The sequence below is a fragment of the Eutrigla gurnardus genome, assembly GCF_963514095.1.
Source record: "Eutrigla gurnardus genome assembly, chromosome: 1".
Taxonomy (NCBI): domain Eukaryota; kingdom Metazoa; phylum Chordata; class Actinopteri; order Perciformes; family Triglidae; genus Eutrigla; species Eutrigla gurnardus.
In genome coordinates, this window is record NC_139915.1 from 22,026,522 (window position 1) to 22,040,729 (window position 14,208).

At 42.7% G+C, this 14,208-nt stretch overlaps 1 protein-coding gene across 1 annotated transcript in view; it reads left to right on the forward strand.

The window, feature by feature from the left end:
• The window catches only part of spata17 (spermatogenesis associated 17), a gene marked incomplete at both ends in the record, with an annotated part of 23,291 nt that extends 14,209 nt beyond the window's left edge, over nucleotides 1–9,082 (forward strand). The window contains 3 exons of the mRNA XM_084012191.1: nucleotides 4,236–4,472; nucleotides 8,481–8,629; nucleotides 9,001–9,082. Of these exons, the coding sequence (XP_083868317.1) occupies nucleotides 4,236–4,472; nucleotides 8,481–8,629; nucleotides 9,001–9,082 (468 nt within the window). The remainder of the gene's footprint in view (nucleotides 1–4,235; nucleotides 4,473–8,480; nucleotides 8,630–9,000) is intronic.
• Nucleotides 9,083–14,208: the final 5,126 nt, after the last annotated feature.

The following is a 14,208-nucleotide window of genomic DNA, read 5'->3' on the forward strand; positions in this document are numbered from 1 at the left end:
AGGAGGGCGCTTTCACTGTGAAAGAGATTTTTAGACTCAAGAAATTAGTGACAAGGGTCAAAGCTCAACTGATTGATGATGATGATGATGAATGAATGGAAGAAGTCTCTCCACATACTATCTGTATGTGTCTGTGCACTATTGGTGGTCTTTTTCTTTCCAATGAGTGATTTCAAAATAGGCTCTTTAAACATCAATGGTGCAAGAAGTGATATGAAAAGAGCTGCTCTCCTCAAGCTGATGGAATTGAAGCACCTAGATGTTTTCTTTGTTCAATAAACTCACAGTAACAGTGAGAATGAACATGACTGGAGGAAAGAGTGGCCGGGGGAAATCTTTCTCAGTCATAAAACCTCCAACCGTGGTGGAGTGGCTGTGCTCTTTTCCAACAGCTTTACTCCTTTTTCTTTTGAGGCAGAAGAAATTATGAGTGGTCATATTTTAAAGGTCAAAGTGCAATATGAACAGGTCAATATGACTTTTATAAATGTGTACGCTCCAGCTTTGAGCTCTGAGAGATTGTGTTTTTTAAGGGTTTTGGGTGATGCTATTGAAAAGTGTTCGAATGATTTCTTGTTTCTGGGAGGTGACTTCAACTGCACCGAAAATGCAAAGCTAGACAGAAACCACTTGGAGCCTCATCAGGCCTCGTCCATCAGACTCAGACAGATGATTGAGACGTGTGAGCTAAAAGATGTGTGGAGAGGTTTTAATAGAACGGACAGGCAGTACACCTGGAGTCACTGCAGAGACAATCTGATTTCACTGGCAAGACTTGATCGCTTTTATTGTTTCAGGCATAATTTTAATATTTTTAAAAATTGTCAGATGTTTCCTGTCGGCATGTCCGATCACTCTCTTGTGCAGTGCACTTTCCATATTCAGGACACTAAGCTCCACAGCGCCTACTGGCATTTTAACACTAGTCTTTTAAATGACAAATCTTTTAGAGATGGTCTCACTATTTTATGGTGTTCACATCAAAAGAATAAGCCTGGTTTTTCTTCAGTACAGCGGTGGTGGGATTTTGGTAAGAGCCTTGTCAAACAGTTTTGCCAGCAGTACACTCGCAATGTCACCAAGTACATCACCAGGTCTCTTCAAGACCTAGAGATAGAAGTAGTAGAACTACAGAGTCTGGTAGATTCTACCAAGAATCAAGGACATGTTGAAGCCCTTAAATCCAAAAAGGCTGCTTTAGCCAACCTGTTGGGCATCACAGCACAGGGGGCTTTGGTCCGCTCTCGCTTCATGAATGCATCTCAGATGGATGCTCCATCACAGTATTTTTTTGGTTTGGAACGCAAGAATGGCCAGAAGAAGATCTTTCATTCACTACGCTCTGATGACGGATCTGCAATAACAGGGACTCCTGAAATTCGCAGATATGCCACCTGCTTTTACAGAGAGCTATACAAAAAGGAGTATGTGGAAGACTTGGCGCTAGCCGAATCCTTTTACACCGGTCTACCCCGTGTGGATGTTAATACTAACGCAGCGTTGGATACCGAACTTTCTCTAGAGGAACTCTACACGGCTGCATTGAGTCTTGGAACTGGTAAAGCTCCTGGCATCGACGGCCTTCCTGTGGAGTTTTATAAATCTTTCTGGTCAGTGGTGGGTGGAGATCTACTGGAGGTGTTCCAGGAAAGTCTGTCTAAAGGACAATTACCACTAAGCTGCAGGAGGGCAGTGATCACATTGCTGCCAAAAAAAGGAGATCTGCAGGATCTTAAGAACTGGAGGCCGGTCTCCCTGTTGTGTGGAGACTATAAAATCTTCTCTAAGGCTCTGGCGTCCAGACTAAGAGAGGTGATGAGCGAGGTCATTCATGTTGACCAGACCTACTGTGTGCCCGGCAGGTTAATAAGTGATAACATCACGTTTATTCGACATGTTTTGGATGTCTCTGGCTCATTGGATGTAGATGCTGGTCTCATTTCCATAGATCAGGAAAAAGCATTTGACCGGGTTGAACATCAGTATCTATGGCAGACCCTGAAAGCTTCAGCCCAGGTTTTATCGCTAAGATTCAGGTACTGTACTGTGACATTGCGAGTATACTTAAAGTTAATGGTGGCTTGGCCGCACCCTTTGCGGTCCAGAGGGGGGTACGGCAGGGATGTTCCCTTTCTGGGATGTTATATTCCCTTGCCATTGAACCTCTGCTGAACAAACTTAGGAGAGAACTCTCTGGTGTTTGTTTTCCAGGGTGCACGTCAGCGTTTAAGCTATCAGCATACGCAGATGATGTGGTGATTATCCTCAATAAACAGAGCGATATTCACATTTTAGAAGAAAATGTAGGTATTTTTAAAAAATTATCATCTGCCACCATTAACTGGAAAAAGAGTGAAGCTGTCCTTAGTGGGAAAAAGACTCTAAACACCTTGACTCTACCAGGAGGGCTCACGTGGAAGAAAGAAGGGCTGAAGTACTTGGGGGTGTTCTTGGGGGAGGAATCCATGTTAGAGAAAAACTGGGAGAACACTCTAGAAAAAATAGAGGGCAAGCTAAAAAAATGGAGGTGGCTTCTTCCAAGCATGTCTTTTAGAGGGCGCACGCTTATAGTTAACAACCTGGTGTCCTCCTCGCTATGGCATAGACTGGCTTGTGTAGATCCCCCCCCTAACTTGCTCTGCAGAATACAAACTGTCCTGGTAAACTTCTTCTGGGACAAACTACATTGGATTCCTCAAGCTGTGCTGTTTCTTCCTAAAGAAGAGGGAGGACAGGGACTCATACACCTGCCAAGCAGAGGTGCCACTTTCCGCCTCCTTTTCATTCAGAGACTACTGTTTGGCCCAAAAGATTTGGTTTGGAGACCACTGGCACACATGGTCCTACAACAACTCGGTGGCCTGGGGCTGCAGAACTCTTTGTTTTTGATGGATGTACAAACTTTGAATCTTCAGACTCTACCATCCTTCTACCGTGGTGTCTTCACAGTGTGGAAAACACTGGTCAAGGAGAGACTGGTGCACAGTGACTCCCTCTACTGGTTGTTGAGGGAACCGGTGGTGCACGGAGGACGGTTGGACGCCCCCTGCTGGGTAGGACTAGCAGTGACTGAACGGTTCTATGGAGCAAGGATTTTAACTCTCGGATCTGTGGTGGACATTGCTGGCCCTGACTTGAACAATGCAGCTGCATTAGCAGCAAGCCTGGGAATACGTTCAGTAAGGATTATCAAGCAGCTTCTTGAACATTGGAAACACTGCCTGACTGGACACGAATGTGTCCTATTAGAAAACTATTGTCATGGGGTGGCTGTGCCCAATGCTGATGACCTTTTTCCTCCCTTAGGTGTTCATCCCAGGTTTGGCAACTGTACGGGTATTTTTTTGGAGAACAGTTGTACTCAAAACCTAAACCTACAAGAGGCAAAAGGTAAAGCGGTGTATAAAATGATGGTGAAGGGTCTGAACAAAAATAAGCTCAAGGAACGCATTGACACACCTTGGCGAGATCACCTACACTTGGGAGGTGATGTCAAACCTGCCTGGAGTGGTTTGTATAAGCCTCCGCTTACAAAGAGGGTAGCTGACCTACAGTGGAGGCTCTTACATGGTGCGGTGGCTGTCAATGCTTTCCTGGCTGTAATTGACAGTGGCGCAAGTGATGTTTGCCCTTTCTGTCCCTACAAAGAAACAGTGTTCCACTGTTTTTCAGAGTGCGTGCGTCTGGCACCATTGTTTGACGTGTTGGAAAAATAGTTTAAAAAAATGGGTGAGTTTTTCTCCAGACAACAGTTCATTATCGGTGTGAAGTACAGAAAGTCGGCCAAACACAAATGTCAAATAGCTAATTTTATTTTGGGACAAGCAAAAATGGCTATATATGTGAGCAGGAAAAGAAAAATTGACCACTCGGTAGACATTGATCTGACACTGTTGTTTAAGAGGATGGTCAAGGCCAGAATAACGATCGATTTTAACTATTATAAAGAAATGAAGGATGTGGATGAGTTCAGCCTGAAGTGGGCTCACGGCGACGTGTTGTGCTTTGCGATGGAAAGCCAGCTATTCTTTTCTGAAGAGTTATTGTAATTTTACTGCGTACTTATTTATTGTTTGCCTGTGTGTCTGAAGATGACCATTTAATCATTTGTGATTAGTCTCCTTTAAAAGAATGACAGAATAAAATATTTCTTAAAAATCAAAAAAAAATCTCTCTCTCTCTCTCTCTCTCTCTCTCTCTCTCTCTCTCTCTCTCTCTCTCTCTCTCTCTCTCAGTGCCCTGGGGTGTTCAACTCTCCATTTAGGCCAGCCCCCCATGACATGGAACTACTGCTGAGGCAGGTCAAGTACCAGGCACCCACCAGGCTCGCCTCCAGGGGCAGGGCTTGTCCCAGGGGCATGTCTAGCCCAACAGCCCCCAGTTTCCCTCTTGGATCCCCATGGATCAAAACCACTGGAACCTACTGCTCTTCCAGGCCCATTCTGCCCCCCATTGCCATCAAGAAACAGCAGGTGAGATGGTAAATGCTAGGACCATGGCATACATGGAGAGGTGGTGACAGAGAAACAGAGGGCAACAATATGAAAGAGAATATAAAAGAGACAGAATATAAGGCTGAAGAAGGAGGAAAAAAAGCAATAGAGCATGCACAGGAGTTGAAAGAGAGTAATAATTTTACAGTGTCATACTAATTATTAAAGACCCCCAACATCCCCTTCTTGTGCCATTGGAGATGGCTCTTGATCAAAGCAGAGATCCTTTAAAACTCCTTTTAAAGAAGAATGACATCATTAAAACATGGCAGACTGCTCTCTCGGGGGCTACTGCACAGAGCCGTTTAGTGTCTGTATTTCACTGAGTACAATAAGTGTGACTGTGTGGCTACATGTTACAACCAAATGTTTGTGTGTGTGTGTGTGTGTGTGTGTGTGTGTGTGTGTGTGTGTGTGTGTGTGTGTGTGTGTGTGTGTGTGTACTTGCATGTGTATGAGTGTGTGTATATATATATCAAAAGTCCCATGCAGCTCTCATTTGTGTTCCTTGTCAATTCCTTGTGGCTTGCCCAACCAGTATGATCAGGCACACAAGGATTATGTTTGTATTAGTGGTGGTCATAGATTAATCTAGATTAATCTCACTGTAATCTTGGAATTAATCTAGATTAATCTAGATTAAAATGGCTCATTTGAATTCTGCCGAAGGCATTCATAATATGTGTGTGCTACCTAAATAATGACTAACTAACGGAGGTTTAGCTCAGGAGGTAGAGCGAGTTGGCTGGTTACCGCAAGATTGCCGGTTCAATCTCCTCCCAGCTGAGTGCCTGGTGTCCCTGACCAAGACACCTCACCCTTATTGCTCCTGACGAGCTGGCTGTCGCCCTGCGTGGTTGACTCCGCCATCGGTGTGTGAATGTGTGCGTGAATGGGTGAATGTCAGTCATTAATGTAAAGCGCTTTGGATAAAAGCGCTATATAAATGAGGACCATTTACCATTTACTAACTCATTCCGCATTTCACAAGGTGCAAACAACCTTATTCTTGTTGAGGTTTCCATTGGGAAGCTTCTTAAAAATAAATTTTCCCTGAAGCAAACCCGGCGGCTTCATAGCTGCATCCATGTCAGCACGTCACGTTTGATGTGGTAATTTCACAGTAGGCATACACAGGTTCGAAGTCCGATGCTGGGTTCACAACGGCCGCGGCAGCGCCAAGAATAGGCGCGGAGCGGAGCCCACTTCCTTTCGGCGCCTTTGTTAAGCGACAGTGTAGTTAACACCAGACGCGAAGCGCCGCGATCCTACGGGACCGTCCCGCGCCGTGAAGCGATCGTTTCGGCATCTGCTGCATTTTTTGCGCGAGTCGCGTCAATTCTTGCAGGAAGTCAAACAAAGAAACACGAGACAATCCGGTCAATTTTCAAAATCAAAGCAATTTTCAAAATAAAATACCCCGATAGACAAATGCGATCATTTGTGTATCTTAACAAAGTAGAGAGATGAAAACAATTAATAAATGTGAAGAGTAGATACACAAATATGTGTATTTCAACGGTATATCTACACTACTACTGTCCACTACCATACACACTCTCTCTTTCTCTGTGTGTGTCTGTGTGTGTGTGTGTGTGTGCTACAGAAACATGCCATATTTATTTTATGAGGTTATGATGAAAAAAAATAGCTCTGAATGAACAACAGCTGAGCAGAAGCGCTTGTCGACCATCGCGGAAGAAATACGCGTCTGGTCTGAACAGGGGGGCAGCGGATCACACGTGATTTTCGTGGGCGCGCCACGTGAAAGTCATCATAGCATCATATCATAATTTTTTTATCGCCCGATAAGAATCTCGCATTAACGCAGCACGCTAACGCCGATCACGGCCCATCACTAGTTTGTATATTTACTTTAATGCCATTTATGATCTTAAACCTAAATATCAGCCTTCAGACACATTCAGGGGACACCGCAACATTGAAATCCCATTGGAGTTTTCTCTCTTGAGAATTGATCTTAGTATGATTTGTCATAGTCCAGCTGTGCATTGTGACTACGTTTTGTTCAGATGTCTATGTATGTGTGTGATTGTGTGCATGGTTATTTGTGTGTATGTTGATTATTTGACATTATTTGTGTTATTTACACTCTGTAGCTCTTTATGGCAAAGCACTTTCCCTATTATTAGTTTCTAGTAATGTAAACATAAGTAAGCAGAAATGAGGCATGGATCTGTCTCGTTTTATTAGCTGTAAAATGAGAGAGAGAGTCTTTCTCTGTCTCTGCCTCCCTGTGTTTTCTGGTTTGTGTGTGTGTGTGTGTGTGTGTGTGTGTGTGTGTGTGTGTGTGTGTGTGTGTGTGTGTGTGTGTGTGTGTGTGTGTGTGTGTGTGTGTGTGCAGGAAGACCCCCTTTCTTCTGCACTCATCCCTACACCCCACACCTCCTCCTGCCCTGGTGTGATAACTATCTAGTGGTGATGGATAAGGTTGAGGTGCTGGCTGTGGAAGTGGTCAGGCCAGGCCACCGATCCTGTGGCGATAGGAGCAAGGACAGGGTCCCTGTCCCTTCCTCTATCTCTCCCCCGTCATCCTCCCTCCGTTTTTAAACACCAAACAACAACTGAAGGTCACCTCCAACAAAGCAACAACATCTAAGTTAATCTGCGCTGCTCAAAGTTTACACATCACCCTAACAAAAGAGCATATACGATTCCACAAGTAACACAGTAATGCATGTGCAGGTTGCACTTTGTTGTTGTTCTTAATCAGACACATACAAGTTTTCATATTTTAAATAAATCCATAAATTACTTATGGAGAGCACAAACACAAATTGTAATGCGTATTTTGCATGTTGTCTAAAGAAATATGACCACTAACAGTTTTCCCTCTATCATCAAAACTAGAATGAATAAATACCACCAGGTGTTGAGATTTGAAAGTTGCATTTTTTAACACATACTAAATACAATGGCCTCACCCCTCCTTGACTTATTAAGCATTTTTAGAAATTTCAAAAGCTGACTTGTGAAAAGAGATTTAGCCTTTTTAAATATGTCATTGATCACTTTTGCATTGTCTTGTTAAGACCATAACCACACTATTGAATAAGTTCCAAGTGTATCCAACGCCTTCAGTATAAGAGTATGATGACGTCTTAAGGCGATGTAAGGGGTGAAGTGAGCCAAGTGAGACAGGGAATGGTGTTACTAAAAACAACATTTCTTTGTCTTTGCAACTTTGATGTCAGACAACAGAAACCCATCACTCGAGGGAAAGAGCCACAATGTCAAGAAGATGCACAAGAAATACATTTGACAGACAGTTGTTTCAAGTTTAACTGACTTGTTTGTAAGATTTGGTCCCCCGCCCCCAAAAAAAGAAATAAAATGAAAATAGGATATATATTTCATGCAACTGCTTTCCAGGCACTTTAGGAATACATTAAAGAAAAAATGCCTAGAAAAGCCAATCAATTCACCAACAGATAATTTAACCTGTTAGAGGCATTGTCTATCGAGCCACAAGCTGATATACATGTAATGTATGCCTCTGTTATATAGAACTTAAATCTTGACAAAAACTCACCTAAAAAATGTATTGTTGTGGTAATTAAAATATTGCTTCGTTTTTGTCTTGAAAACATTTATTTAACTTCAGTTTTAAGTTAATAATAATAATAAAAATAATAATCTTGTCAGTCTGTCTGTCTGCCTGTCTGTCTGTCTGTCCCTCTCTATGTCCTTCATTTTTACTCTGGCATACTTGGTCTTCTGACCTCCTCTTTCTCTCGCCTGATATAATTTTCTTCACTCCCTTTTCCCCCTCTGCTTCTCTTTTGGTCTCAGTGTCACAGGAGTAGAGATGTAAAGGATTGGCCTCTGGTTTAAGCTGTAAGCCATCACTACCTGTGGGAGAGGGATCAGACAAAGAAAAGAGGAGGGAGTCTGAAACAGAAAGATACAGTGATCATTATCTGATTTTTGTATGTGTATGTGTGTTGGTGGTTGTGATTATTCCAGGGTCTGCTCAGAAGGCCTGGGGAAGTGTGGGAGCAGCATGTGGAGTGTTGCAGCCTGACATTACGTTTGCAGACCACTTACAAACACCTGGAGGAGGCCCAAAATCAGCTTCGACAACATGAGTCCAATAGAATCCCCACTGGCACATTGTGAGAACGTTGCACAGATGCATAATACGTGCAAAAATACAGACTAGAAAAGCGTTCTCATATACAATAAACATAAACATAAGAAGTGTATGGTCTTTTTTCCTTTCATATACAACAAGACATGTATGTTGTATGCACTCAACACAGTCAGAAGTAAATGCATGCAACATTAAGTAACAATGAACACATCCTTATTATGAAAACAAATGGGTGTTTGCTAAGAGATGCTTCAGAACCGAAGCTACACTTCACTGCAATCAAACTAGACCAAAACATACTGTTTTTGTGTTTGCTACATTTTCAGCATCACGGAAACTTCCTCAACCTCACCACTGTTTTCGATATTGTTTCTCTTATTTTTCGCCAACCAGAAGAACAAGAAGTATGCTCCACCATCTGAGCCACAGTAGAAATTCCTTCACTCAGCCAGCCTACACCAAGAGCTTCAGATAGGAGATTATACAGTGACTCCGAAGGAGGTAGGTTGAACACAACACACACAAACATTACGATTATTATGATTATTATTATAATTTAGTGGTATTTAGTATCACTTAGTATCCTTTAGGTATTCCTGCCTACTATGTGGCTAAAGTAAGTCATTTTGGAGACCACACATCCACCTACCCATCATGCTGTGCAAAGATCCCTAACTGATCACACGCGCACACACACACACACACACACACACACACACACACACACACACACACACACACACACACACACAGTATCACTTGAAGCCATGTGTGGTACATGGGATAATGAAGATGTGGTAAACCTGCATATGACCCATTTATTTCAGACTGCTGCTGAACCTGGTCAACATTTTTCCCCAATGGCTTAGTGGACCAAACATAACTAAAACACACATTCAACACTGTGCGTAAGTGTATCTTTCTGCATATTAGCGCTATTTTGTTTCACTTCCTTCAGAGAGATTGTTGTAATATTCACCATGATTATCTGATAACTATTTCTTTCTTTATATGTCAAATAATTTTAATACAACAACCTAAATTGTACAATTAAGAGTCGAGAGACTCTGCGATTGAGAAGGGTCAAATGTATGGTTGAAATACAAGGAATGTCTAGTGTCTGCTTCAGATTTATAGTAATCCCATATTCATTTTATAGTGATCATACAATTAGTATAGAAACTCATGTTCAACCTTTCACATCAAAGTCGATCAATGTCAGACCCGTCTTAAACTCAGATCTAGAGCTGATACATGGAGCCAGCACAGATGCTGATTTGTCAACCCATGCACACTGATGGCAGGTTTATCCTGGGGTTGTCTGGGTTTTCGTCCGAAAGGTATTATTCTCCTCTAAAAGAAAAGAGGAAAAATAGAGATGCCGTGCAGCCTAACCCTTTCAACTTGAGTTGCACAAATTTGTCAAAAGTGACAGCAATTTAATAAATCGCCACTCTCCATCACACGCATATGCACACCCGCCCACACACATGCACACAATTCCCAGTTATGCCCTCCACTGCCCCCTCTCCATGTATACGTAAATGAGGTGTATGTTAGTGTGTGTGTGTGTGTGTGTGTGTGTGTGTGTGTGAGTATGTTAGGGAGAGAATGTGTGCGTGGGCCCTGCGGTCTGGTTCAGGCATTAGGTAATTGACTGTGTCTTTGCTCAAGGCCTTTCATGGATCACCGTCCTTTATTAGCTCACTTCCCAGACACACACATACATACATACACACGCACACACACACACAAAGTTCCCAGCAGCTCCACCCCAACCTCTTACCCCCCACCACCAGAACCCAGACCCAATTGCCCAGAAACGAGGAGTGAAACAAGAGAGAGAGAGAGAGAGCAAGGAAAGAGAAGAGCAAGGAAAGAAGGAGAGAGAAACGACAGGGGAATGGACTCACGGCCCCAGGAAGTGGAGATAAATAAGTATGAGGAGTGTGTGGGCAGGCGATTGGGGTCTCCTGCGGATGACAACAGAGGCGTACAATCACTTTTACTCTGTGCATCTATGCTGTATTTGTAAAATACTGTATTGAAGGAAAGCTTGTGTTTGAGCATGTGTTCTAAATGAAGGTTTTTACTGACACCATTAAAATTAAAACCATCAGGGATAATTTAGTTCACCATTTACGTTAGAAAGCCAACACATTTGCAGACCGCAAGTCAAAGCACAGTATGATAAAATGTTTGTGAGATGATAAAAATGTGCCACCCCCGAAACCTACGCCTCTGCATAAATAACATTCAGACACATGTTTATACTTGCTGGCTAAACTTGACCTTCCTTTACTCTGTGATAAAACGATGTTGGTGAAGAAGATGATGAAGATAACGGTGCCTGCTCTTAGCCCTGTCGTGTCATACGGCTGTCACTCAGAGCTCATCAGACCTCAGATTTTCCCCCTTTCATCTCTCTGTCTGATGCTCCATCCCTTTGTAGCCCTCTCTACCTCTGTTTACTCTCTCTTCTTCGCTCGCTCTGTGGTAATTAGTGCATTAGTCCTATCGTTGGCATCACCCCCAGCTACTGCAGCAGCCAGCAGAGCTTCTTGTCACAGCTCAGAGGGCCAATGGAGTGGACAGCTCAACCCTGGTACTCATCATCTTCATACCATGCCCAGCCAGCCTCCCCCCAGCCACATTATCTAGCTATGCTATCCAGCCATGCTCCTAATTATTTTCAACCCTAGCCACAGCCGTCTCACCCAGCCTCTGCCACATTACCTAGCCCTGCCTGTAATCATCACCCTAAGCCTTGCTTCAGCTGTATACACAGCCTGAAGCCTTATCATTAACATAGCCCAGTTTTTTTCTTAGTTCCAGACCATGGTTCTCTGGCTTGACCATTACCGCTCTTGGCAGTATGTACAAAGCATCCCAGTTAGGCCTTAGAAATAGCCCATGACTCCTGGGCTCCTTTATTGACCATAGCCATCTGTAGCACAGAAAGAAAATCTATCAATGCAAATATGGCCCAGCTTGTCAGGACTCACACATCCACATAAGCAGATAGATGCCAGACCCTAACTGTCAGTATCCCAATAGCCCCAGCTTAGACCAAGGGTGTTTTGTATAGGTTGCCCTTTCTCTAGCTCATATCTGCCCTTGCCTTAACTTAGTAAGTTCCAGCAGCAGTGTTATCACAGTGAAATTGGAGGTCAGGTATAAGAAACTGTGTCTGGATGTTATGAATTCATAGGTGTAGGTTTTGGGGAGGAAGCAGGGGAAATGTCACCCTCAATATTTAGAGCTCTCCTTGATCATTGCAACTGACTAGAACAGTTTTTGTCTTTTGTTACCTACATGGGTCAACTCAACAGTCACCGTCTAACTGGACATTGCAACCCTCCTCCAGACCAGGGTCATGTGCAGATTTCACACTTCACTTAACTTATCTTTAAATCAAAATGTATCAATGGCTGAAGTGACAGTGCTGTATTAAGGCAACAATAACAATTCATACTCAAAGATTGCAAGAATGAGAATTACTTTGGTGTGTATTTTTTCATGAAGAAAGACTAGGTTTGTGACTGACACACCTCTGACTACACCTCTTGAAGCTGTTTTTTTTTTTGCTTTTGCACCAGCTAAATGCACCAGCAGTGACTCCTTTCAAATGCAGTTATGGGAAAGCCCTCTCTGTCCATGCTAATTTTGTGGTTGTGTTATTGGCGGTGTCACCGGCGGTACTGCCTGTAACCATAGAGGATAGCTAATTAGGAGGCTACGTGCTAATCAAGTACACTACAATGAGTGGTCACGTCTGTGTCTGTCTGCGCTCCAAGCATTTCCTTCCTCTTACATTAGACCGACACCCATCACAACTTTCAAATGCTAGCTTCTGATCAGAACTAACACATACTGATACACACTAGAACACACGTTTTCTTTCCTGAACATGTGCACAGAGACATATACAATCACATGCACACACATGAATACATGCATATACCAAGAACATTGCCGATAGCCTCCCCACACATTTTCATACTGTTGCAAAGCATCGTCCTCGTTACCTCATCTCGCCACAACACTCTCCCTCATAGATACTCGTGGTGTGGCTTTATTATTGTCATTATTGTATTGTGGGTGCAAAGCTTCAGGCAACAGGGACAGGAAAGTGTGTCTACACACATACCCACACTTATTCTTAATGGCCTCGACCATAATGTATCACCAGGACGCATGCTACTGATGTATGAGGGATCTTTTTAATGGGAACAGTATTCATTAGCAATTAATACCTAAACTGAAATAGGCCACGTCCACCGCCAAGGAGAGACAATGGAATTAGGTGGGGCAGGGACACCCTACCTAATGGGTGAACTCATAGATGTTCACCTTTTATGTGCGTCTGTCTGTCTATGTATTTCCTATGTTATCATGTCCATCCATCTCTCCAGCTCTGCTGCATTAGTGTCCAGGTTATTGCGCTGAGAAAGAAAGAACGCTAATTCTCCATAACAATTTTACAGCACGTGTAAAACTCTGCAGCCCCTTCATTTGCACAGCCGTAAAACATCCCCCCTGCCACACTCCTTTCTACTTAGGACCTCAGCATTATCAATTAACCCAACATGCTTCCATTACAGTGGCATTTTTTGCACAAGGCATACAGAGTAACACTGAGGGCCGAGTGCACACAACATGATATTGACAGTTTCAATTAAATAATTAGCAATCATATTTTGCTGTGACTTGCTGTGAAGAGAAAGAATGACATAAGACTTAATCATTTATAGTCAAATCTATTGGACCCGACTGACATAAGCCACGATTTCTGTACATGGGCGTGTGTATTTCTCTGTGCATTTGATACTTTCAGAGTATATATATATATATATATATATATATACATATATATATATTCTACACCATGGGATATTTAAAATAGAAACATTGTGCTTTAGTAGTGATGCATCCACTGGTGTCAGTATATCTAGCCAAGTACTGTTCATGAGTTTTCCATCATTCCAAACAGTAATTAATTGTATAGTTGGCATATTATAATTCAAGACATTATTTTGAGGAACAAAACAAAATGCCCATTTAAATTAATTTCAGCAAAATTTTTTTTATAAAAAATAATGTATAAAGTGCATTGTCATCATGGGTATTCTGAGGCAAAGTCAAGATGGGAGATTGCTTTCAGGTCTATTTAGATAGTTTCCTCTCCATGTATACATGGATGTAAGAGAAAGCAGGCAGACAAGCAGGATAAGGATGTCTGTGCTTTTAATGGACCGCCTGTCCCTGTGCAGATATGCTCCACTGAACCATACTCTATGTAGTGTGGTGTAATCACTGCCTTTCTCTATCTCTATCTCCTGCCATCACTCTCTCTTTCCCTTGCTGTCTTGTTTATTTTCACACGTGTTCTCTTTTTCTTTGTCCACTTCATTTACAGTACCTAGCTGCAACTTTCTTGGCCCCCCCTTCCCAGCTCTTTCCCCACAAACTATGTGTTGTGGGTGTGTGTGCTATCAAATATAACATGACAGCCCTCTAATACAGCAGTGTGGTGGTGATAGAAGTCAACACTGGCAGTAAAATGCAAATGGTTTGAATGAAGCTATGGTGTAGACGGAC